Source organism: Eptesicus fuscus, chromosome 11, assembly GCF_027574615.1.
Source record: "Eptesicus fuscus isolate TK198812 chromosome 11, DD_ASM_mEF_20220401, whole genome shotgun sequence".
NCBI lineage: Eukaryota > Metazoa > Chordata > Mammalia > Chiroptera > Vespertilionidae > Eptesicus > Eptesicus fuscus.
The window spans coordinates 48,629,057-48,651,892 of record NC_072483.1 but is presented as its reverse complement, the minus strand read 5'-3'; the positions used below and the strand labels follow the sequence as shown (position 1 = coordinate 48,651,892).

General features: G+C 37.2%; 1 protein-coding gene and 1 pseudogene across 3 annotated transcripts in view; one reads left to right on the top strand and one right to left on the bottom strand.

Moving 5' to 3' along the window:
- Positions 1-4,328: 4,328 nt before the first annotated feature.
- HAT1 (histone acetyltransferase 1) overlaps positions 4,329-22,836 on the bottom strand; it is a 49,809-nt gene continuing 31,301 nt past the window's right edge. For all 3 annotated transcript variants that reach the window (XM_008138562.3, XM_054722779.1, XM_028140978.2), the window contains exons 9-11: positions 21,107-21,258; positions 12,456-12,572; positions 4,329-4,612 (exon numbers count right to left, since the gene is read on the bottom strand). In XM_008138562.3, the coding sequence (XP_008136784.1) occupies positions 4,445-4,612; positions 12,456-12,572; positions 21,107-21,258 (437 nt within the window). In that variant the 3' untranslated portion in view covers positions 4,329-4,444. The remainder of the gene's footprint in view (positions 4,613-12,455; positions 12,573-21,106; positions 21,259-22,836) is intronic.
- LOC103283429 (protein YIPF5-like) lies at positions 18,053-19,510 on the top strand (annotated as a pseudogene).

Genomic DNA, 22,836 nt, shown 5'->3' with positions numbered 1-22,836 from the left:
CAGTTGCCACGTTCACATTTTATAATCGGAATCAGATCAGTTTTACTATTTCTTGTACTCTACATCTTACGTGCTCTTTGATTTCACCTTCATGCTGCTAAAATAGATCTACACATAACTTAGTCAGAAAGTGTGTGAAGTAAGTTTTCTGGTTTCTTAGATTTCCAAAACCACCTTTGTTTTGCTCTCTAACTTGACTGATAATTTGGTTATAGTATTCTAGATTCAAAATAATTTTCTATAAGAGCTTTGAAGACATTGTTTCATTGTCTTTTAGCATGAAGTATGGCTGAGAAATCTAATGCTGTTTTAATTCCCTCTCCTCTCAAAGGTTTTCCCCTCTGAAAACACTTAGAATCTTTATTTTATGCTCAGTGTTTTGAAATTTATTTAGTCTACGTGTGATCCTTTTAGGTAAGTGGTGTAGTGGTTAAGAATGCAAGTGAGCCCAGCTGGCATGGCTCAGTGGTTGAGTGTCGACCTATGGACCAGGAGGTCATGGTTTGATTCTGGTCAGGGCACATACCTGGGTTGCAGGCTGGAACCCCAGTGTGGGGCATGCAGGAGGCAGCCAATCAGTGATTCTCATTATTGATGTTTCTCTCTCTCTCTCCCTCTCTGAAATCAATAAAAATATATTTTAAAAAACATGCAAGTGAATTATACTGCCTGGGGTAATATCTTAGCTCTGCCACTTACTATGTGACCTCGGGAGAAATAACCTCACTTGATCATACCATGTGCGCCATAGGGTTGTGAAAACTGAGATGACTGATGTAAGTGCTTAGCAGATAGTAAGCACTCAGTGGATGTTAGTGATGATTTAATCTTGCTCAGTCTTCAGTGAGCGCTTCTAATTTGAAGATTCATTTCCACATTTCTAAGGAATTATCCTCTCATTCTTTGAAAATGTCCTTCTGTTTGCTTTTCCACTCTAAAATGAAAATAAGCTGGTTACCAGATTTCCCACATTGATTTATCTCCTCTCTCATCATTTCTCTTTTTGATCTTCTAGGAAATTTCTTCAGCTTTATACCCTACATTTCTGCTGCTTGAATTAGAAAAATCATTTTAAATTTCCAAGAGCTCTTTCATATTGTTCCTTTTTCATAGTAGTTGTTTTATATATGCAATATCTTTTCTTTCCAATTTTTATTTTAAAAACTTAGAAACATGCAGAAAAGTTGAATCATACATTGAACACTTCTATATATCTTCCACCTACATTCAGTAATTTAAAAAAGATTGTCACATTTACTTTCTTTCTGTTTATGTCTGTAGATATGTTTATGCATATATGTATGTACATATGTGTGTATATATCCCACCTACACAAATATTTTTTTTTCTGGACCATTTGAATATAATTTGTAGAGGTCATGACTCTGATCCTAAATACTTAAAACATGTGACTCCGAGGAATAAATACATTTTTTAATCTACACAATCATACCACTATCACAACTATGAAAATTAACAAAATTCCATGTCAACTAACAGAGTCCATATTTCTCTATTGTCTCAAATGTGTGCAAAATCTACCAAAATGTGAAGCGCCATACATACCCTTCACTCAGAGATTCCATCACTATATTGCATATATACTTCCACAAGAATTGGGCCTAGACATGAATATTCACTGCAGCACTGCTCGTATGAGAAGATAGGAAACCCAAATGTGCATTAATATGGGATTGGGTTAAACACACGGAGCTCAAACTATGGAATATCAAACTACGGAATACTATTAGAACGAAGGTGTTTAGAATTGAAGTGTTCTAATATCCTATCTAATAAAGAGGGAATATGCTAATTGTCTGCCCTGCCCTCAAAGATGGCGGTGCCCACAGCCAATAGGAGGGAATATGCTAATTGGTTGACCCACCCTCAAAGATGGTAGCACCCACAGCCAATGAGGGAATATGCTAATTGTCACACCCTCAAAGATGGCAGCGCCCAATCCCCTCAGCCCCGCTGGGGCAGCAGGCGAGCAGCAAGGCTGGGCCCGGGTGCCTGCCTCTGGAGTCCCCAGTCCCTTCAGCCCCCCAGCTGCCCAGGGCCGGACCGAGGTGCAGGCAAGCCTCAGATGGCAGCTGCCAAGCTGCTCAGAGCTGCCCAAGGTTCAAGTAACCAGGGCCAGCCGAGGCTTGTGCTGCCGGCAGTGGCAGCAACAGAGGTGTGATAGGGCAATGCCTTTCCCTGATCGCTAGGTCGCTTCCCGCCCCTGAGGGCTCCTGGACTGTGAGAGGGGGCAGGCCGGGCTGAGGGACCCCCCCCTCCAGTGCATGATTTTTATGCACTGGGCCTCTAGTTACATAATAAAAAATAGTGCTTACAGTGGAAGAATATTCAATCCCATGTAACAGTGGTTCTCAATCAAGGGTGATTTTGCCTTCCAGAGGACGTATGGCAATGTCTGGAGACATGTTTGGTTATTACAACTGGAGGTGGGGGTAGTGCTACTGGCATCAGTGAGTAGAAGCCAGGGATGCTGTTAACCAGGTCACAATACACAGGTCAGCCCACACAACAAAGAATGGCCTGCCCCAAGATGTCAATATTGCTGAGGTTGAGAAACCCTGCTGTAGAGCACTGAATGGTAAGGTTTGAGAAGAGTTAAGTAAGACTAAAGGAATAAACAAAGCCATGTGCACAGGCCTAAGCAACAACTTATTGTGCTTTTAAGATAATTCACATTTCTAGCTGTGGATGGTTAGAGAAGTCCATTATGCTCCTGTTTGCATAGAGCTTATTCCAGATTGGTACAATATCAAGCTTCTGTAACCTTGGTTCATGTTAATTTTAACTGTTGTAAACCTAATATTGTCTGTAAGAATGAGGTCAGACTAAAGTCTCTGATTCTAGGGCTTTAAACTATAGGCAAACCTTTGAATAACATGGTCCTCTTATATGTAGATTTAAAATTTCTGTGTTCAAGTGGACATGCACATTACAAACGTCAACTGTATTTTTAATCCACAGTTGGGAATTTGCATACATGGAGGACTGACTTGGGTTATATATGAATTTTATTTTGTGTGGGTGGTTGATGCCCCTGACCCCTTTGTTCAAGGGCCTACTGTATTCTCACATCTAAGCATAGCACATGTATAAGAACATGCATTGTGTGTTGTTTGTAATGGAAAGTATTGGAATAACCTAAATAATAGGGGACTGGTAGAGTAACTTATGGTATACCCATACAGTGGAATAACTGCATGAAACAAGATAGCTCCAATGATATTCAGAAGTTTAAAGTTTAAACAGCAAGTACGAGAACAATATATGTAGGAGGTTATAAAATAAATATACAGCCCAGTTGGTGTGGCTCAGTGGTTGAGTGCCAACCTATGAACCAGGAGGTCACAGTTTGATTTCGGTCAGGGCACATGCCAGGGCTGCAGGCTCGATTCCAAGTGTGGGGTGCACAAGAGGCAGCCGATCAATGATTCTCTTTCATTACTGATGTTTCTAATTCTCTCCCCCTCTCCCTTCCTCTCTCTTAAAAAAAAAAAAAAAAAGTAAAGTTTAAGTTACATACCATTTTGGAGGTTATATAACAATCTTACTTTCTGATACGCATTATAAACACCAAGCTTTTACTTTTATGATTCCGTATCAAGCAATTTACACTCCAATAAAAATAAAGTAACAATATACTATTACCATTACTTTTTTTTCTTGTTGGACTTCAACAACTTGGAACCTTATAGCAAATCACAACAGATATACACCTCATTTTACACAAGATTTCAATTATGGTGTAAATTGGATTTTTATAAACTGATTTTCATCTTATCTTATATTACTGTTATTTATAAAATGGTTATACTAAAACTAACTTCTAAATTATCTTCAATTAATATCTGATGCCAAACATTTAGGTTTTAGGCTGTATCTAGTTTCTCTCCTCTCTCTTATCCATGCTACCCACAACAAGTGGTTAATTGGAGTTTGCTTAAAATAAATCTATACTAGGAACATTGCTATTTAGAAAAATCATATAGGAAAAACAAATTAGGAAGACCTCAAAAAAAAAGTATTTTAAAGATGTCAGATGTAAAATCTTAGAAGCAAAGAGTGGGAAGAATAATAACAGCTTAAAACCTAAAGTTTTTAACACGACTGAAAAAGTTTAGCCGAAAATATTTTAAGAATCATATCATCACACATTAACGTATCACAACTAAGCATTTATTATACTGCTTAAGAAGGCAAGCAATTTTGCAGTGACATTTCAGAAGCTGTATCTTTAAAATGTAATATATGCTCATAGACTCTAAACAGTATTTTAAAATATACAATCTCTCCAAAAGAAAATATTCAACTAAAGATAGATAACTTTTAATGTAAGTAAAATGTTACAAGATTTTAAAATTAGTTATATTTTTCACAACACAATGTACAGAAACCTGCAAACTTCCTGTACAGAGCAGTATAATCTTTACTCTTGAGCAAGGCGTTCAATAACACGTCGGTAATCGTCCACAAGATCCTGAAAGCTTTCTTCCAGCTGTTCATGTTGCATGCTTATTTCTATTTGGTTCATCTGGTTTGTCAGTTCTTCTGGTCTAAGACATTTTCTCATCTTGGCAAGATCTCTCTGCTTTTTCTAAGCAACAAACACAATTATTGGTTAGACTAAGAAAGCTGATATGTGTCTTTATATTCTTAGAATTTTATTTTTTTTATGTATTTTTATTGATTTCAGAGAGGAAGGGAGAGGGAAAGGGAGAGAGAAATAGAAACATCAATAATGAGAGGATCACTGATCAGCTGCCTCCTGCACGTCCCCCACTGGATATTGAGCCTACAACCCAGGCATATGCCCTGACTGGGAATCGAACCAATGACCTCTTGGTTCCTGGGTCAATGTTTAACAGCTGAGCCACACTGGCTGGGCTATTCTTAGAATTTTAAATCTCCAATATTAAAAATAAGAGTGGTAGGAATATGCCCAAATTTGTCCCATACAGTTTTCTTCTTAAGGAAACCTAAACATAAATTTGACCATGAATTACAATCCCTCTAAAAGGAGTTAACCAGAAGACCTGGAATTTGTGTTAATTGATGATAAAAACAACAATTGGTCAGTATAGACACTCAAATATTTCTTTTTTATTAAATGTATTTTTATTTATTTCAGAGAGGAAGGGAGAGGGAGAGATAGAAACATCAATGATGAGAGAAAATCATTGATTGGCTGCCTCCTGCACACTCACTACTGGTGATCCAGTCTGCAACCTGGGCACGTGCCCCTGACTGGAATTGAACCTGGGACCTTTCAGTCTGCAGACTGACGCTCTATCCATTGAGCCAAACCACCTAGGGCTCAGATATTTCCTTAACCAATAAAATATATTAACTGAAGACAACTGAGATTAAGCACTATTATTATGCATATCATGATTCAATCATTAATTAATTTAATTCCAAGATGATTTTTTTCTTGACACTATGCTCATTTCTAAGTTTCCTTACACAGCAATATACTTATGGACCACATATCAATTTTAACATAAATAGTTGGAAGAGTTTCAGAAAGATAAACCAAAATCTGTGACACTTACTTTCCCTGTTTGAGAAGAAACCACCATGCAGTAGGGATCTGGTAACAACTTTTAAGCAGGACAATGTCAGAAAAATACTGTGTTAGTAATGCTGAGGATGGGGCTAGAGGACCAAGTTAGCAGCTACTGAACGAATTCAAGCAAGAGATGATGAAAACTAGACCAAGTCAGCAGCAGCAGAAATAGAAGGGACAGGGCCGATTTCAGGAAGAAAACATTGGGTGATGTGGGGTGGAGAATGACTCCAAGATTCCTGGATGGGTGGCAACATTGCAATATGTGAAACACTACAATAAAGGAAACTTTCTTGCATTTTGGATCAACTGTTCTAGATTACTATATCAATCCTCTTTTACTAGAGTATATAATAAAGAACTCACTTTACATAGAGATAAAAAAATTACATATATTAACTCATGTAATCCTAACAACTCTATGAGATAGGTACAATTTTCTTCAATCGATAAATGAAGAAAAAAAGGGATACAGGGGTTAAGTAACTTACCATAGAGGTAGTAAGCTGAGAAGCCAGGATTCAGACCCTAATGATCTGACTGGAAGTCTATATTTTCAGTTCCTCTATCTAACTGCCTTTCAAATGACAATTACCATAAAAACAGAATGTCCCTTAAAGGGAACCATAATAATTTTGGAATACTAGGCACCTATGTCATGATTACTGCTTTAAGTTAAAAGAAAAGCTCAATATTAAGCTAACTTTATAATCACACACCTTTATAAAACAGGGTAACAACAATAAAGTTTGAAGATAAGCCTATATGAAATAAGCTGACAGTACAAAAAGACTAGGTTCATACTGGGTCTAAATTGGTGGAGCTAATTAAAGGAGGTTGCTACTATTATAATCAGAAAGAAAAAAATAACTTCATTAAGATGCCCCTCTAAAGCAGTGCTTCTCAAACTTGAATGTGCACAAAGATTGCTGGGGACCTTGTTAAAATGCAGATTTTGATTCAGTAGGTCTGGAGTGGGGTGAGACTCTGCATTTCTAAAAAGCTCCAGATTATTTTAATGTTGCTGATTCACTAATCACACTTTCAATATTAGTTCTAGAGTACTGATGAGAATTCAAATTTATTTTCTAAGGCCAGAACAGGCAGTGTATTCCTTTAATCTTCAAGAACATGGATAACAAATGCTTTGTTTCAGCTGTAACTGATTTTTTTTTCTGCCAAGAGGCATGACTGCATCATATAAAAGAGCACCTAACTCTAGGAAACAGTTCAGGAATCAAAAATGTATTGTGGGCCCTAGCTGGTTTGGCTCAGTGGATAGAATGTCGGCCTGTGGACTGAGGGATCCTGGGTTTGATTCCGGTCAAGGGCATGTGCCTGGGCTGTGGGCTTGATCCCTAGTAGGGGGTATATAGGAGGCAGTCGATCAGTGATTCTCTATCATCATTGATGTTTCTAGCCCTCCCTTTCTCTACCTTCCTCTCTGAAATCAATAAAAATATATTTTAAAAAAGTATTGTGTTATGTGATAGGAATATAAGCCCTTTTTCTAAATTGCAAACCAGTTGTACCATTTATTTAGTAATCCATTGCTTGAACCTGCTTCCAATCATATTAAATTCTTATATATAATAAAACTATCATATTAAGTTCTTAAATATTTCTAGACTATCAGTTCTGTTCCAAATAATTAATAGAATGAATCATGTGCCTGTAACATAATGTTTTAAATTATTACGCTGTTTTTAACTTTCTAAGAGAGCATACTTCCTGACGTTATCTCCCCCTCCCTTACTATCTTCATTTTCTTCACTGTCAATTTTTTTCAGATGGATGTCAGAATTAATTTCTATTATAATTTTAATTGGTATGGCAAATCAATGAATTAAATTCAAGAGTGCTAAGTACCTAGGAATAAAAAATAATAATTTCATGGGAAAAATATAAAGCTATATATGTAAATTCCTCACAAACATGTAAGGTATGGTTCAATATAAAAAGTAACTAATTTGAGGTATTTTTATTAATCTTTATATTCCTTAAACTATATATTCAACTTTGTATCTTTGTATATGTATTTTACAAGTTAATCTTTTTAAAAAAAATCCTCACCCAAGAATATGTTTGATTTTAGAAAGAGGGGAAGTGGGCAGCAGGAGAAACATCAATGTGAGAAATATTGATTGGTTGCTTCCTGCACCACCCCACTTGGGATCAAACCTGCAACCTTTTGGTTTACGGGATGGCTGTCCAAGAAACTGAGCCACCCAGCCAAGGCACAAATTATTCTTTTAAAAAATTATTTTTAAAAAATGTTTTTTATTGATTTTAGAGAAGAAGGGAGAGGAAGTGATAGAAACATCAATGATGAGAGAGAATCATTGATCGGCTGCCTCTGAGGATTAAGCCTGCAACCTGGGCACATGCCCTGACCGGGAATCAAAACCTGACCTCTTGGTTCATAGGTCGACGCTCAACCACTGAGCCACACTGGCTGGGCCTAATTAATCTTTTAAAGAATGTGTATAATTAGAGCTTAAGCCCTGGCCAGTGTGGCTCAGTTGGTTGGAGCGTCCTCCCATACACCAGAAGGTGGTAGGTTTGATTCTTGGTCAGGGCACATACTTAGGTTGCAGGTTTGATCCTCAGTCAAGAGTGCATGCAGAAGGCAACTTATTGATGTTCCTCTCTCTTACTCTCTGAGACCCTCTCTTCCTCTCTATAAGATCAATAATAATAAAAAAAAATTTAAAAATCTGATTTGGGGAACACCTTTATCTAGCAAAGTGACATACATTGGGAGCACAAATGAAATGCTGAAAAGGTAGAACTCATTAAGATTGGAATAGACATTCTATAGGCTTCACAATAATTTTTCTCTCTCCATAAACAAAAACTTAATTCCTTCATGGTTTTGAGTCATTGAAAAAAAATTTTTTGTTAATCCTCACAAGAGGGTATTTTTTTCCATTGATTTTTAGAGAGAGTGGAAGGGAGGGAGTAGAGGGAGAGAAAGAAACATTATGTGAGGGAGAAACATCAATTGCTTGCCTCCCACACATTCCCTGACCAAGGCCAGGGATGGAATCTGCAACCCAGGTACATGCCCTTGACCAGGTATTGAACCCTTGACCTTTTGGTGTGCGGGCCGATGCTCCAACCACTGAGCAACACCAGACAGAGCGTGTTGAAAAATTTTAATTAAGCAAATGGATTAAACATGGTATTAATGTCAATTTATTTGTTAACATTTGACTTGCATATGAATTCATTTCCAGAAAATAATCCACCCTTCTTGTCTAGTTTTCACAGGTTCCAAGAGGTCTTACAAATAAAATCTCAAAAATGCCACCACCTCTAAAGGTTCCTTAACTTCCATCTGCTGATCTAGCCTCTTTTGTGAAGTATAGACATAAGGTTCTTTTGCAAGAATCCTATATAATAAGAGAGAAATATGCTAATTATCCGTTATGCCCTGAGGCATAATGACCAACCGCATAACGGCCAGATCACTGATCTGCAGGAGGGTGGAGCAGTGAACTACAAGATGGCCGGAGAGTTACCGGAGGGGGCAGGGCAGCAAGCTATGGGGGGAAGGGAGGAGAGGGGCGGGGGAAGCTACAAGAGGGTGGCATCGACCTACTGGTGCACGGATTCGTGCGCAGGGCTACTAGTTTTAAAATAATAATGGTGTGGAAACGTTTAAATTCCAAAGACTTCTCAAAAAAATCTTTAAAGCCCTGGCTGGTGTGACTCAGTTGGTTGAGTGTAATCCCATGCACCGAAAGGTCGTGGTTTGATTCTGATCAGGGCACATGCCCAGATTTCGGGTTTGATCCCCAGTCAGGGTACATTCGAAGGCAACTGATTGAAGTTTCTCTCGCACACTGATGTTTCTCTTTCTCTCTCAAAATAAAAACATATTTTTAAAAATCTGCTAAACCTAAGGGAAATATTTTTTTTAAATCTTTAAAAACATGCACTGTGTATTGTATTTCCAAACAGTTCCTCACTATGGAGCTCTGCATTTCCATGTTACAGAACAGAAGCCTAATAAACAGGTGCTATTGACAGTCACATAACTTGTAAAAGGTAGAACTAGACCTCATTCCTGATTCCAAACCCAATGAGATAACACCCATTCTAAATTTTATGTTTGTAAACCAATTAGGAATTAAATATGCCTTTGAAACAATATAAAAGGTTTAATGCTAAGACCAAGCAGCTGCACCCATTTTATCTTTTTTGGGGGAAAATTGTTCAAATTTATCTTGAACACCTGAAAATTACTTCTGTTCTAGAGATGGAGTTCCTTTTTGTGCTTTTAAAAAATGATTCTAGTTAATACAGGTTATTTTTATCTCTTCTTGGCACCAATATAAATGAAGTACCAATGTTTAAAGAACTTTTAAAGTAAGGTACAAGTAATTCTAATATCTATCCAAATAATTTCTTAGTGGGAGAGTGTGTTTAAGTTGATATGTAAACTTGATCCCTTAAATCAGTGGTTCTCAACCTAATGTCTCGATCCTTTAATACAGTTCCTCATGTTGTGGTGACCCCCAACCATAAAATTATTTTCGTTGCTACTTCATAACTGTAATTTTGCTACTGTTATGAATCGTAATGTAAATATCTGTGTTTCCCGATGGTCTTAGGCGACCCTGCTAGCAGTTCTCAACCTGTGGGTCACAACCCACAGATTGAGAACCGCTGCTGTAGAGCCTAAGACCATCGGGAAACACAGATATTTACATTACGATTCATAACAGTAGCAAAATTACAGTTATGAAGTAGCAACGAAAATAATTTTATGGTTGGGGGTCACCACAACATGAGGAACTGTATTAAAGGGTCGCGGCATTAGAAAGGTTGAGAACCACTGCCTTAAATAAAGGCAGACAGAATTGGTGGACTTTTCTATCAATAAATAAATCATACCTCAGTAATAAGTTAGCAACAATCAAAATTATAATTTCTTTTCATAAAATGTGTTAAAATAGAAATGTAAATTTTACACTCCAAACTTTCCCCATTAAAATGCAGGCATATATTTTAGAGATCTAAAAAAAAATTCTAAACTGCACTCACTATTTGGCAATTTTACTTTATTCTTAAATTTAATTCTGTATTTGAGAATGCTGTGGTAACAAAACAAAGTACACGAATATCAGCTTGGAATGACAAATTGGAGAAAATCATCTGCATACATTCAACAAGGAAATCTTATCAACTACTCCCATGCCTATAGGACATTTAACTCATTTCTTTTTTTTCCTAAATATATTTTTATTGATTTTAGAGAGGAAGGGAAAGGGAGAAAGAAACATCAATGATGAAAATTGACCAGCTGCCTCCTGCACACCCCCACGGGGGATCGAGCCCACAACCCATCCATGTGCCCTGATGGGGAATCAAACCATGACCTCCTAGTTCATAAGTTGATGTTTAACCACTGAGCCACACCAGCCGGGCATCTGAACTCATTTCTAGGCTTTCCCAATTTGTAGTAGGTTTCCTATCCTAAGCATTGTGGCCTTCAAACCAAAGTGGGGGAGTGGGACCCTCAAGCTTTCTTGGTTTTCTCAATGGGATAGAACACTGGATAACTAAATTTATTAAAAAGTACATTGTTATAAGTAGGGTTTGAACAAGTATCTAAAGAATTTGTAATTTGCCTCTGAGCTTTATTTCAAGAATGATGATAACCATTTTGGCTGTTAAGAACCTGAAGAGTTTAGCCGAAACCGGTTTGGCTCAGTGGATAGAGCATCGGCCTGCGGACTGAAGAGTCCCAGGTTCGATTCCGGTCAAGGGCATGTACCTTGGTTGCGGGCACATCCCCGGTGGGGGGTGTGCAGGAGGCAGCTGATCGATGTTTCTCTCTCATCGATGTTTCTAGCTCTCTATCCCTCTCTCTTCCTCTCTGTAAAGAATCAATAAAATATATTAAAAAAAAAAAAAAAAAAAAAAAGAACCTGAAGAGTTTAATAACCAGTTTTTGGTTGTCTTTCAGGTAGGTGAAGATGTTGGATAAATGAAGATACTTAATAATATAAAAAAATCACTATCATTCTTTAGAGTAGGAAATACTTGCTTTTGTGAACTATAGAAATTCCCATTATTTGGCCTAACTTTGTGAATACTATTTACATTCAAAATTCATCATCCCCCATTTGCTAGTCTGCCTATGTAAAATGTCACATAAATATTAAATGGGTATAATTCAATAAATTATTTTACAATACTAAAAACAGTTTTGCCCAGCCGGCGTGGCTCAGTGGTTGAGCGTCAACCTATGAACCAGGAGGGTCATGGTTTGAATCCCAGTCAGGGCACAGGCCCAGGTTGCGGGCTCGATCCCCAGTGAGTGGCGTGCAGGAGGCAGCTGATCAATAATTCTCTCTTATCATTGATGTTTCTATCTTTCTCTCCCTCTCCCTTCCTCTCTGAAATAAATAAATATATTTTAAAAAATAATACTAAGTTCAGTTATGGTAAAATATAAATGGCAACAAAGGCCATATATAGGAAGGAGGGAGCAAAGGCAAACAGAATGTATATAACAAATGGGGAGACAGACTCAGAAAAAAACTAAAGATAATTTGTTAGGGAATAATCTGGACATTCAGATTTTTTAAAATTGTATACAAATGAAAGAAAACAACAAAAACCACAGGTAGACTATTCTTAGGGTTAATTTTTAAGTGCATGAAAGATATTTATAGGTTACATTAGAAAATTATGACAGTGAGAATTCTTATAACTAACTAGAAGAATATTTTCACTCTTGTAAAAGTTAATTTAGCAAAATGATTTGGAATTTCCCATACATTGGCATTTGCTAAACTTTCTTCTCCATTTTAAATAGGGGCAAAAATATAATGTTTAAGACTCTTGAAAGTCCTACCTTATATGGGCTAATTAGTCTTCTTTTAATATCCAATCTGTAACTTCTGTATTGTTCAGCATCACTCATGTCAGTTACCAGTAGGCGAAGAATTTCATAAACCCGTCTAGCATGTTTCTAATAAATGAAACAAAAAAATTATATACATTTCTCAAAAGAACATAGGGTATACTGAATACATGCCATAGTCCAGAAACTGTGCTAGGTACCAGATGAAAAGCAGTAAAAGATAGTCTCTGCCCTCAAGGAGCTACTTAGCAGTCTAGTGGGTAACACAAGTGATAGAAATACGCATAAAGTATTATGGGAGCATAACCTGGGAATAAGAGAAATGTTAGAAGAGAATTCCTGGGAGAATCCTGAGCTGAATCTTAAAGGAAAGAGAGCATACCATTCCAGAAAGAAGTGAGGGCATCATATGTGTGTATGTGTAAGCATGCAGAACAGAAGAAGCTTGATAATGCTGGAGCACAAAATGAAAAGTAAGGTGCAGAAGTAGACTGACGTTGGAGCAAGAGCACAGAGCCATATATACTGCATTAAAGAGCTGGGCTTTTTATCTAGTAAGTGACAGAAATGGGGAAGTGAACAAAGTATGCAAATTTGTCAAGTAAAGCATTTTCTCAGCTACACAAAAAGAAAGGCAGGCAGACCAATTAGGAAGCTGAGTTTTAAATCAGGCAAAAGAAAAAAAAAGGGTATGAACTGAGATAGCACATGTAAGAATACTAAGGGAACAAGGATTCTAGAAATACAGAAGAGAAAAGATGGGCTGTGGAGCAGGATGTGGAATGACAGTGAGTTTTCAGTCTAGAGAGATTCAGGAGGCAGAACAACATAAATCTGAAGAAAAGTCTATTTAAGCAGTATCGGTATATAGGCAAGAGTTAAAACTGTAAGGATTTAAGCAGTATCGGTATATAAGGGTAAGGATTTAAGCAGTATCGGTATATAGGCAAGAGTTAAAACTGTAAGCCTGGTTAAGATCTCCTAGGAAAAGCATAAACAACAAAAAGAGTGGAGAGGTCGGAACCCTAGAGTACAGTGACAGTTAAAGGGCAGGCAGAGGACAGAAAAAAAGTCAAAGAAATATTAGAATTAGGGAGTTTTGGTATCACTGAAGCCAAAGAAGTAGTCCACAGTTTTTATTTGTACTGTTTCACTTATATATTTATTGGGGATGGGGAAGCAGTCAGGTATAGGTAGGTGGGGAAGATGATATTTGAACTTTCTTGGAAGGGATACCTGAGCTGAGCCTGAAAAATGAGTACTATCTGGCCAGGCAAAGATGGAGAAACACAATAAGAGCAAAGGGAATAGCACTCATAAGTAAAGGAACATAATCGGAAAGATGCAGCAAAGCTGAGGAATGGCAAGAGGTTCATTAAAGCCAGAGAATGTAGGAAAGTGGTAGGAAGTTGAGGTAACAAGGTAGGTAGGGTCATGATTATGATGGGTTCTGTGTGCCATACTAAAGAATTTTAATTTAAGAGGAAAAAAAAAGCATGGAGATCCCAACATGGTGGCTGGCAGGAATGGAGTGAGGGAGGGAGTGAGGGAGAGGGTAAGTGTGTGTGTGTTGGGGCCAGCTGGTTTGGGCTCTCTTGGCCATAGAGCCCCTCTGGCTTGGAAACCACACCATCTTAAAGGATTTACAAGGTCCTCCTTGGGAAGAGGCTGCGGGGAGTGGAAACGACTAGGCACCCAGCCTTGCCACCAACCAGACTAGCCATGGCCCAGGCCTGAACCCACAGGCACCCCACCATGGACCCCACGCGCGTGCATCCCAAGGACAAAACCCAGAACCTGCGCATGCCCACAGCAGACACCACCCAGACCACGCACCTAAGTGAACACAGCTAAGGAACCCTGAGCACCTGCCACTGACATCTGTGGGATCAGCTCTGTGGGGGAAAGGGACAATCAAGTCATGAGACTACTCAAGGCAGAACCAGCCTCTGAGCTAAGGAGTCCCCGCCCGCTGGATTACTAGGGGCTTCAACCCCTCAGACCTTCAACCTCAATTAGGTTGCCCAGAGCCAGAAAGGGACAGTGACTCACATTGACCTGTACCAGCAAAGCTCCCTGGAGGCCCAGGATAGACACACCAAGGAACCAGATTCAACAACATCAGAGCAAAATCCAGTGAGCTCCACAAATAGCAGACCCCAAAGTTTTTGAATGTGAGTGTGTGGTTTTGATTTTTGGTGTGTGTTTGTGTGTGTATGTGTAGACTATATTTTTTGTATTTTGTTTTTCTTTCTTCTCTTTTTTCTTGCATATCTCTAATTTCTTTCCTTTGATTCTATTCTACTTTTATCTATTCTTATTAATTTTTCTTATTTTTATTTTTTCTCAAAGTAAGAATTTGAGAGTTTTTCTGTTTTACTTTCCTATCTATATCTTAACATACCCATTATCACTATATTTTAGATTCATTATTATTATTTATTGTTTCCTTTTCTTTTTTCTTCCTATATTAGTTCTTTTAGCTTCCTCCTTGCTTTCATATAGCTATTTTTTTTGTCATCTTCTTTCTCCCTTTTTCTTTTCCCTTCTAAGTCTTTGATAGTGTTTTTTAGGTTTTTTTGTTTTTGTTTGTTTTTTGCTTTCTCTTCTTTTTTCTTCTAAGTCTTTCCTGTTGTTATTGCACTGAGTAGCTTGATTTATGTGGTATTTTTGGTTTGGTCCTGTTGTGTCTTACTCTGTTCTGTCAGCACCTGTATAACAGCTGGCATGATGATGTTGGGGTTGAACCTTACTGGCAGCAAGTCAGAGGGGAAATCCCTCCCACAGACAAGACAACAACAATCAAGTGCCAATTACAACAGGAGAACCCAAGTAACGCAGACAGGGGCATTCCTAGAGCATCCAGCTTAGGTGAACAAAGAGACTGCACCACTGGACCTCTTAAGACACTTTCTACATAAGGCCATCCCACAAAGACTGGCAGGTATAACAGTTCTATTTAATACATAGAAGCAAATACAAATAGACAGCTAAAATGGGGAGACAAAGAAACAACCCCCCAAATGAAAGAAAAGGAATCTCCAGAAAAAGAACTAAATGAAATGGAAGTAAGCAACCTACCAGACATAGAGTTCAAAGTAATGGTTATAAAGGTGCTTAAGAAGCTTAGTGCAAATTACAAGGAACTCAGTGGGAGCTATAGCAGCATGAAAAATGAAATAGAAAGCATTAACCAGAACCAGACAGAAATGAATAACATATCTGACATCAAGAACACACTGGAAGGAATTAAAAGTAGACTGGATGAAGCAGAGGATCAATCAGCAATCTGGAAGACAAGGTAGACATAAATACCCAATTAGAGCAAAAAATAGAAAAAGAATTAAAAAGCAGGAAAATAACTTAAGGGAGCTCTGGGAAAACATGGAATGCAACAATATCCACGTTATAGGAATACCAGAAGGGGAAGAAGGTGAGCAAGGAACAGAAAACCTGTTTAAAGAAATAACAGAAAACTTCCCAAACTCGATGAAGGAAAATGTCACACAACAGGAGGCACAGAGAGTCCCAATCAAGATGAACCCAAAGAGATCCACACCTAGACACTTCATAATTAAAATGGCAAACATTAAAGCAAAGAATCTTAAAGGCAGCAAGAAAAAGACAGAAAATTACCTACAAAGGAGTTACCATTAGAATGTCAGCTGACTTCTCAATAGTAGACACTTTAGGCCACAAGGGAGTGGCATGAAGTATTCAAAGTAATGAAAAGCAAGGGCCTAAATCCAAGACTACTGTAACCACCAAGGCTATCATTTAAAATTGAAGGTGAAATAAAAAGCTTTCCAGACATAAAAAGGTTAAAGGAGTACATTAACACCAAACCAGCAATGCAAGAAATGTTAAAGGGACTGCTTTAAGAAGAAAAGGAGAGAGGATCACAGGCACAAAGAAAATAAAAATGGCAATAAATAAATACCTATCAATAATAACCTTAAATGTAAATAGATTGATTACTAGTAAATGCACCAGTCAAAAGACATAGGTTGAATGAATGGAAAAGAAAACATGACCCATATATATGCTGTCTACAAGAGACCCACCTCAGAACAAAAGATACACACAGAGAGTGAAGGGATGGAAAAATATATTCCATGCAAATGGAAAGGAAAAAAAAAGCTGGGGTAGCAAATACTCATATCAGACAAAATAGACTTCAAAACAAAGGCCATAATAAGAGACAAAGAAGGCCACTTCATAATACTAAAGGGAATGATTCAACAAGAAAATATAACCCTTGTAAACATATATGTACCCAATATAGGAGCACCCAAGTACATAAAAAAATAATTCTTGATGGACTTTAAGGGAGAGATTAACAACAATACAGTAATAGTAGGGGATTTTAACACCCCTCTGACATCACTGGATAGATCTTTTAGACAAAAAATCAACAAGGAAACAGAGGCCTTAAAGGATACACTAGTTCAGATGGATTTAACTGATATTTAAAGAACATTTTACCCCATACCAACAGAATATACATTCTTCTCAAGCACACATGGAACATTCTCAAAGATAGACCACATGTTAGGGCACAAAACAAGTTTATACAAATTCCAGAAGATTGATATAATACCAAGCATCTTCTCGGATCACAATGGCATGAAGGTAAAAATGAACTACAATGAAAAAACTAAAAAAACACTCAAATACTTTGAGGCTAAACAGCATGTTATTAAATAATAAGTGGGTTACCAATGAGATCAAGCAAGACATTAAAAACTTCCTGGAAACAAGTGAAAATGAACACACAACCACTCAAAACCTATGGGACAATGAGAAAGCAGTCCTGTGAGGGAAGTTCATAGGATTACAGGCCTACCTCAAGAAACAAGAAAAAGCACTGATAAACTATTAAACCCTACAACTAAATGAATTAGAAAGAAAACAACGAGAAAAGCCCAGAGGAAGTAGAAGGAAGGGAATAATAAACAACAGAGCAGAAATAAATGACAGAGACTTAAAAAACAGTATGAAAGATCAATAAATCCAAGAGCTGGTTCTCTGAAAAGATAAACAAGATTGATGAACCCCCAGCCAGACTCATCAAGAAACAGAGAGGTCCTACATAAATACAATCAGAAATGAAAGAGGCAATATAACAACGGACCCGCTGGAGACTGAGCCCACATCCCGGGCATGTGCTCTGACTAGGAATCGAACCGTGACCTCCTGGTTATAGGTTGACACTCAACTATTGAGCTACGCTGGCCAGGCATAAAACACTCTTTATCTGAAAGCCAGAAGCCATTATAGTGTGTTAATACAGGAGAAGATGGAAAGTTTCAGGTCAAATTAAGTTGTTTGGGTCAGTGATTAGGAAACTTTTGGTATAGTTTTGGAGCTCAGGAGGAAAATATGGACTGAGGATATAGATGAGATCTCCCAGGAAGAATAAACAGAATGAAAATGAGGACTGAATAAAGAATTTTTGGAAATAATTATATTTAGGGAGGATACAGAAGAATAGAAGCGACTGAAAGGATGTCAAAAACGATGATCATGGAGTTCGGGGGTTATCTGGTGCTATCTGCTGCTACAACTTCCATGTTTGATCCTTTGCAATGTCAGGCTTTGACAACTTAAACAAGGATTTCTACTAGAGAAGTTACAGCCTCAGTAACCAATCACAGCAGTCCTATGATTATGGAGGAAGTGGAGGACCCCATAGCAAACAGTATGCTGGCTATGACTACTCTCAGCAAAGCCGATTTGTCCCTCCAGACAAACATGCAGCCACAACAGCCATACAGGGGCAGGTTTTCCAGCCAACTCAGCCATGTACTCCACTACACCTCAGCCATTCAATGGAAACAACTTGGAGAATGAGCCACCTTTATTAGAAGAATTAGGTATCAATTTTGACCACATCTGGCAAAAAATATTAACAGTATTACATCCATTAAAAGTAAGGTAGCTCAGCTGATTAGAGCAGTGGTCGGCAAACTGCGGCTCGCGAGCCACATGCGGCTCTTTGGCCCCTTGAGTGTGGCTCTTCCACAAAATGCCACGTGCGGGGGCGCACGTACAGTGCGATTGAAACTTCGTGGCCCATGTGCAGAAGCCGGTTTTCGGCTCTCAAAAGAAATTTCAATCGTTGTACTGTTGATATTTGGCTCTGCTGACTAATGAGTTTGCCGACCACTGGGTTAGAGCATCATCCAATACCCAAAGGTTGCAGATTAATCCCTGGTCAGGGAATATACAAGAATCAACCAGTAAATGCATAAATAAGTGGAACAACAGCCCTGGCCGGTTTGGCTCAGTGGACAGAGCATCAGTCTGTGGACTAAGGTCCTGGGTTCAATGCTGGTCAGGGGCACATGCCCAGTCTGCAGGCTCGATCCCCAGTGGGGGCGTGCAGGAGGCAGCTGATCAATGATTCTCTTTCATCATTGATGTTTTTATCTCTCTCTCCCTCTCCCTTCCTCTCTGAAATCAATAAAAATGTTTAAAAAATAAATAACTAGAACAACAAACTGATGTTTCTCTGTCTCTCTCATCGAAAATCAATTTTTTTTAAAAAGTAGGCGATAACAACATCATAAATGAAACTGATCTGGTAGGACCCATGGTTTTTGCCTTGCCTTTGGAATCACACTGTTACTGGCTGGCAAAATCTGATTTGGCTATGTATATGGAATCAATGAAATTGGATGTCTAGGAATGTTTTGTTTATTAAACTTAATGAGTATGACAGGTGTTTCATTTGGTTGTGTGGCAAGTGTCCTTGGATATTGTCTTCTTTCCATGATTCCACTTTCCAACTTTGCAGTGATATTTTCTTTGCAAGAATGGTAGGAATCATTCTTGCTTGCTGGAATTATTGGTGTCATTTTTCTGCTTCCAAAATTTTAATTTCTGTATTAGCCAAGGAAGGATAGCAACTTCTAGTAGCATATCCTGGTGCTTTGTTAAATGGAGTATGCCCTAATTTCCGTTTTTTAACTGAATTTATTTGGGATGTGGACATCATTAGGCCAAACATACAAAAAGGACTTCGAACTCTTAAATTGAACTAGCAAACTGCTACAGTGCAACTATCATGAAGATCTAATGTTTGACTATTAGAGCAATAGAAATAAACATGTATCTTTTGTTCATTTTTATAGACCTTCCTAATACTATATTAGATCTACCTGCAGTATGATTAGCTTTAAGTGTTTGTGCTTCTACAAATAAGAAGTGTTATTCTTTCCTGTTCCTGCAGCCTTTGAAAAACAACTTTTTTCCTTAAATTATATTATGTTTTTTATAGGTTTTCATCAACTGTGCAAAACTAACCACAAAGCTGATAAATCTTTCCTAAAAACAACCGGTCATAGTAAAGAAGACACAGACTTATTGCAGAAATATCTTCCCAAGGAATTAGGAAAGAAAAAATCACCTGTACTTTCAAGTCAGATGTACTTCAAGCAAAAAAATGATCCCAACGTAGTTTGAGTTTGCACTTCAAAAATCTGACATTCCTTAAAATTATCTCACAGAATTTTTGCTAAAATTCAATGATGCAGAAAGAAGTTCACAGCCTGCCCTATTGTAGATGTGAAATGGGAACACCTGTTTAGATATTAGCATTAACTAAATCATAGTGACCTAGACTGGCCATATTAATGCTTATAGTTGGATCTCCATATTTCCCAGGAAAAAGAAAATCAGTAACTTTTTTTGAAAAAATATTTAAAATGTCACAGTTTCAGTATTGCAGTTATGAATGTAAAGTGCATTTGATACTTATTAATTAAAATTTCCCAATTTAAAAAAAGATGATCACAATGGTAAGTGGAAAACCAGGAACTGTAGTGCCTTAGAAGCCAAAGGAGGGTAGGTCAATAGTATCAATTGCTAGTCCTTATTATTGGAATACCCTTCATTCCACATACTTTCACAATCCAAATCCTACCCGTTCTTTAAGGCTTAGATCAAATGCAAACCCAAAACACTCTGATTCCCTTGCTTACATAAATAATAAATTCCCTCCTCTCAACTCCCATGCTATTTTTTCTGTACCTATCTTAAGATACTTACTACTTTATTTTTTAAATATTTTTTTATTGATTTCAGAGAGGAAGGAAGAGGAAAAGAGAAAGAAAAATCAGTAGAAAGAATCATTATTCAGCTGCCTCCTGCACTCCCCACGCTGGGGATCGAGCCTGCAACCCAGGCCAACCCAGGCATATGCCCTGATGGGGAATCAAACCGTGAACTCAACCACTAAGCCATGCGGGCCGGGCTTTACTACTTTAAAACTCAAGTAAATATAAAGTGAAAGTTAAGTGTTTTATTTCAACCCCTTCTCCCTGCCAAAACTATCTCCAGGGGTATTAAGTACTTTACCAGTTTAGATAAACACTTTCTTAAAAAGCAAAAATAAGATCCCAATATTCACCTTTTTCTGCTTGTTACACTTAACATAACCATTAAATAAATTATTTTCCCACTCCATTAATGAGGAAATTGAGGCACAGGAGACAAACTAAATTGCCCTAAGTCACAGACCAAGTGGTGGAGCCAGATTTGAACCCAAACAATCTGGCTCAGAGCCTGTATAACAACTGTTACTTCCCACACATGTATTCTTAATGTATTTGCAATATTTAAGTTATATACTTCAATACCTTATTTACTTTGAACTTTTGTTGTGCCTCTATTGCCATATCTTCATTGAATCCTTGCATTAACTTTTCCCGAGAAAAACAGGGCAAATCTTGACAAAGCTTCACAAGCACAAAGTCTCTTAAGTTCACATAGCTTTCAGATGGATCTTCCGCTAAAGAAATAAAGCAAAATAACATTTTCTTTACCCGACATAATGTCTTTATTATTTACAATCTCAATATATATGCTAGTCTAGAAGAAAGGCAAATTTTCTTAAAACTATTATACATATACAAAAGTTACAATGTGAAAGGATTATTCATTATAAATCAAATAATAATACTATTATTTTTGCCTAATAAAATTATAGGTGCAATCCTTTTGTAAAGACATATTTATTTGTGATATTAGAGCTATCTTCAAATTTAAACTTAAAAAAATATTTTAATTGACTGGTGTGTTACCATATGCATCTTAGTTTTATTTTCAATTAAAGTAGCTGTATAAACAAGAGATTAAGGTTTGGATAATCAATTCCAAATGCAAATATTTTCTGATATCTAAAGGTTCCAAAGCTCAACTTCCTTACTTTAATCCAATAACCTTTATAGTTTGCAATAGTTCTTTCACTTCATTAAAAAATTCTTCTTTTATAAAAGCAAATCATTTTTTAGAGAGTAAAATGAGACTATGATATCGATCCTTTCTTAACTGCATCTGAGTAGCATAAATCTTCCTTTATATTTGTCTATGTTATCTACATTAGACTAAGTAGTAGATAAGGAAAACATCAAAACATGATGGGTAAAAAGAATACTGCACAATCAGAGAACATGAGCTTGAGGACTATTCTGTCATTCACAGATGTAGGACCATGAGCAAGTCACCTTAATTCTCTAAGTCTTCATTTTCTGATCAGTAGAGGCTTAGAAACAAAGAATGTTAAAATCTGAGCTAATTCATGGATCACAAGACGTAATATTGTTACAGTATCAATAATACTCTACAAATTATTCAATGCAATCCCTATCAAAATCCCAGCTGGCCTTTTTGTTTCAGAAATTAATAAATTCATTCTAAAATTCATATGGATATGCAAAGAACCCAGAAGAGACAATACAAAATTGAAAAAGAACAAAAGTTAGAGGACTCACATTTCTTAATTTCACAACTTACTACAAAGCTACAGTAATCAAGCACAAGGATACATAGATCAAGGAATTGAATTGAGAATTAAAAATAAACCCATATATTTGTGGTCCATTTTTGAGAAGACAGACAATTCAATGAGGGAAAGAACAGTCTTTTAACAAATGATACTCAGACAAAGGGATTGCCAGAAACCAAAGAATGAAGTTGGACCCCCTTTCCTCACACCACACAAAAATGAACTCAATATGGATTATAGACCTAAATGTAAGAGATAAAGCTATAAAACTCTTAGATGAAAAAAGGAGTAAATCTTCATGACTTTTGGTTAGGCAATGGTTTCTTAGATAACAGAACCAAAACACAAGCAATGAAAGAATAGGTATACTGGGCTATATAAATATTTAAAACTCTTGTGTTTCAAATTATACCATTAAGAAAATGAAGAAACAACCCCACAAGAGTAAAAAAAAATTGCAAATCATCTATATAAGAGACCTGTATTTAGACTTCTTAAAAAATGTTTATAATTCAATAAGAAAAAGACAACCCAATTTTAAAAATGGGCAAAGGAAGTATACACACATTTCTCAAGGAGATA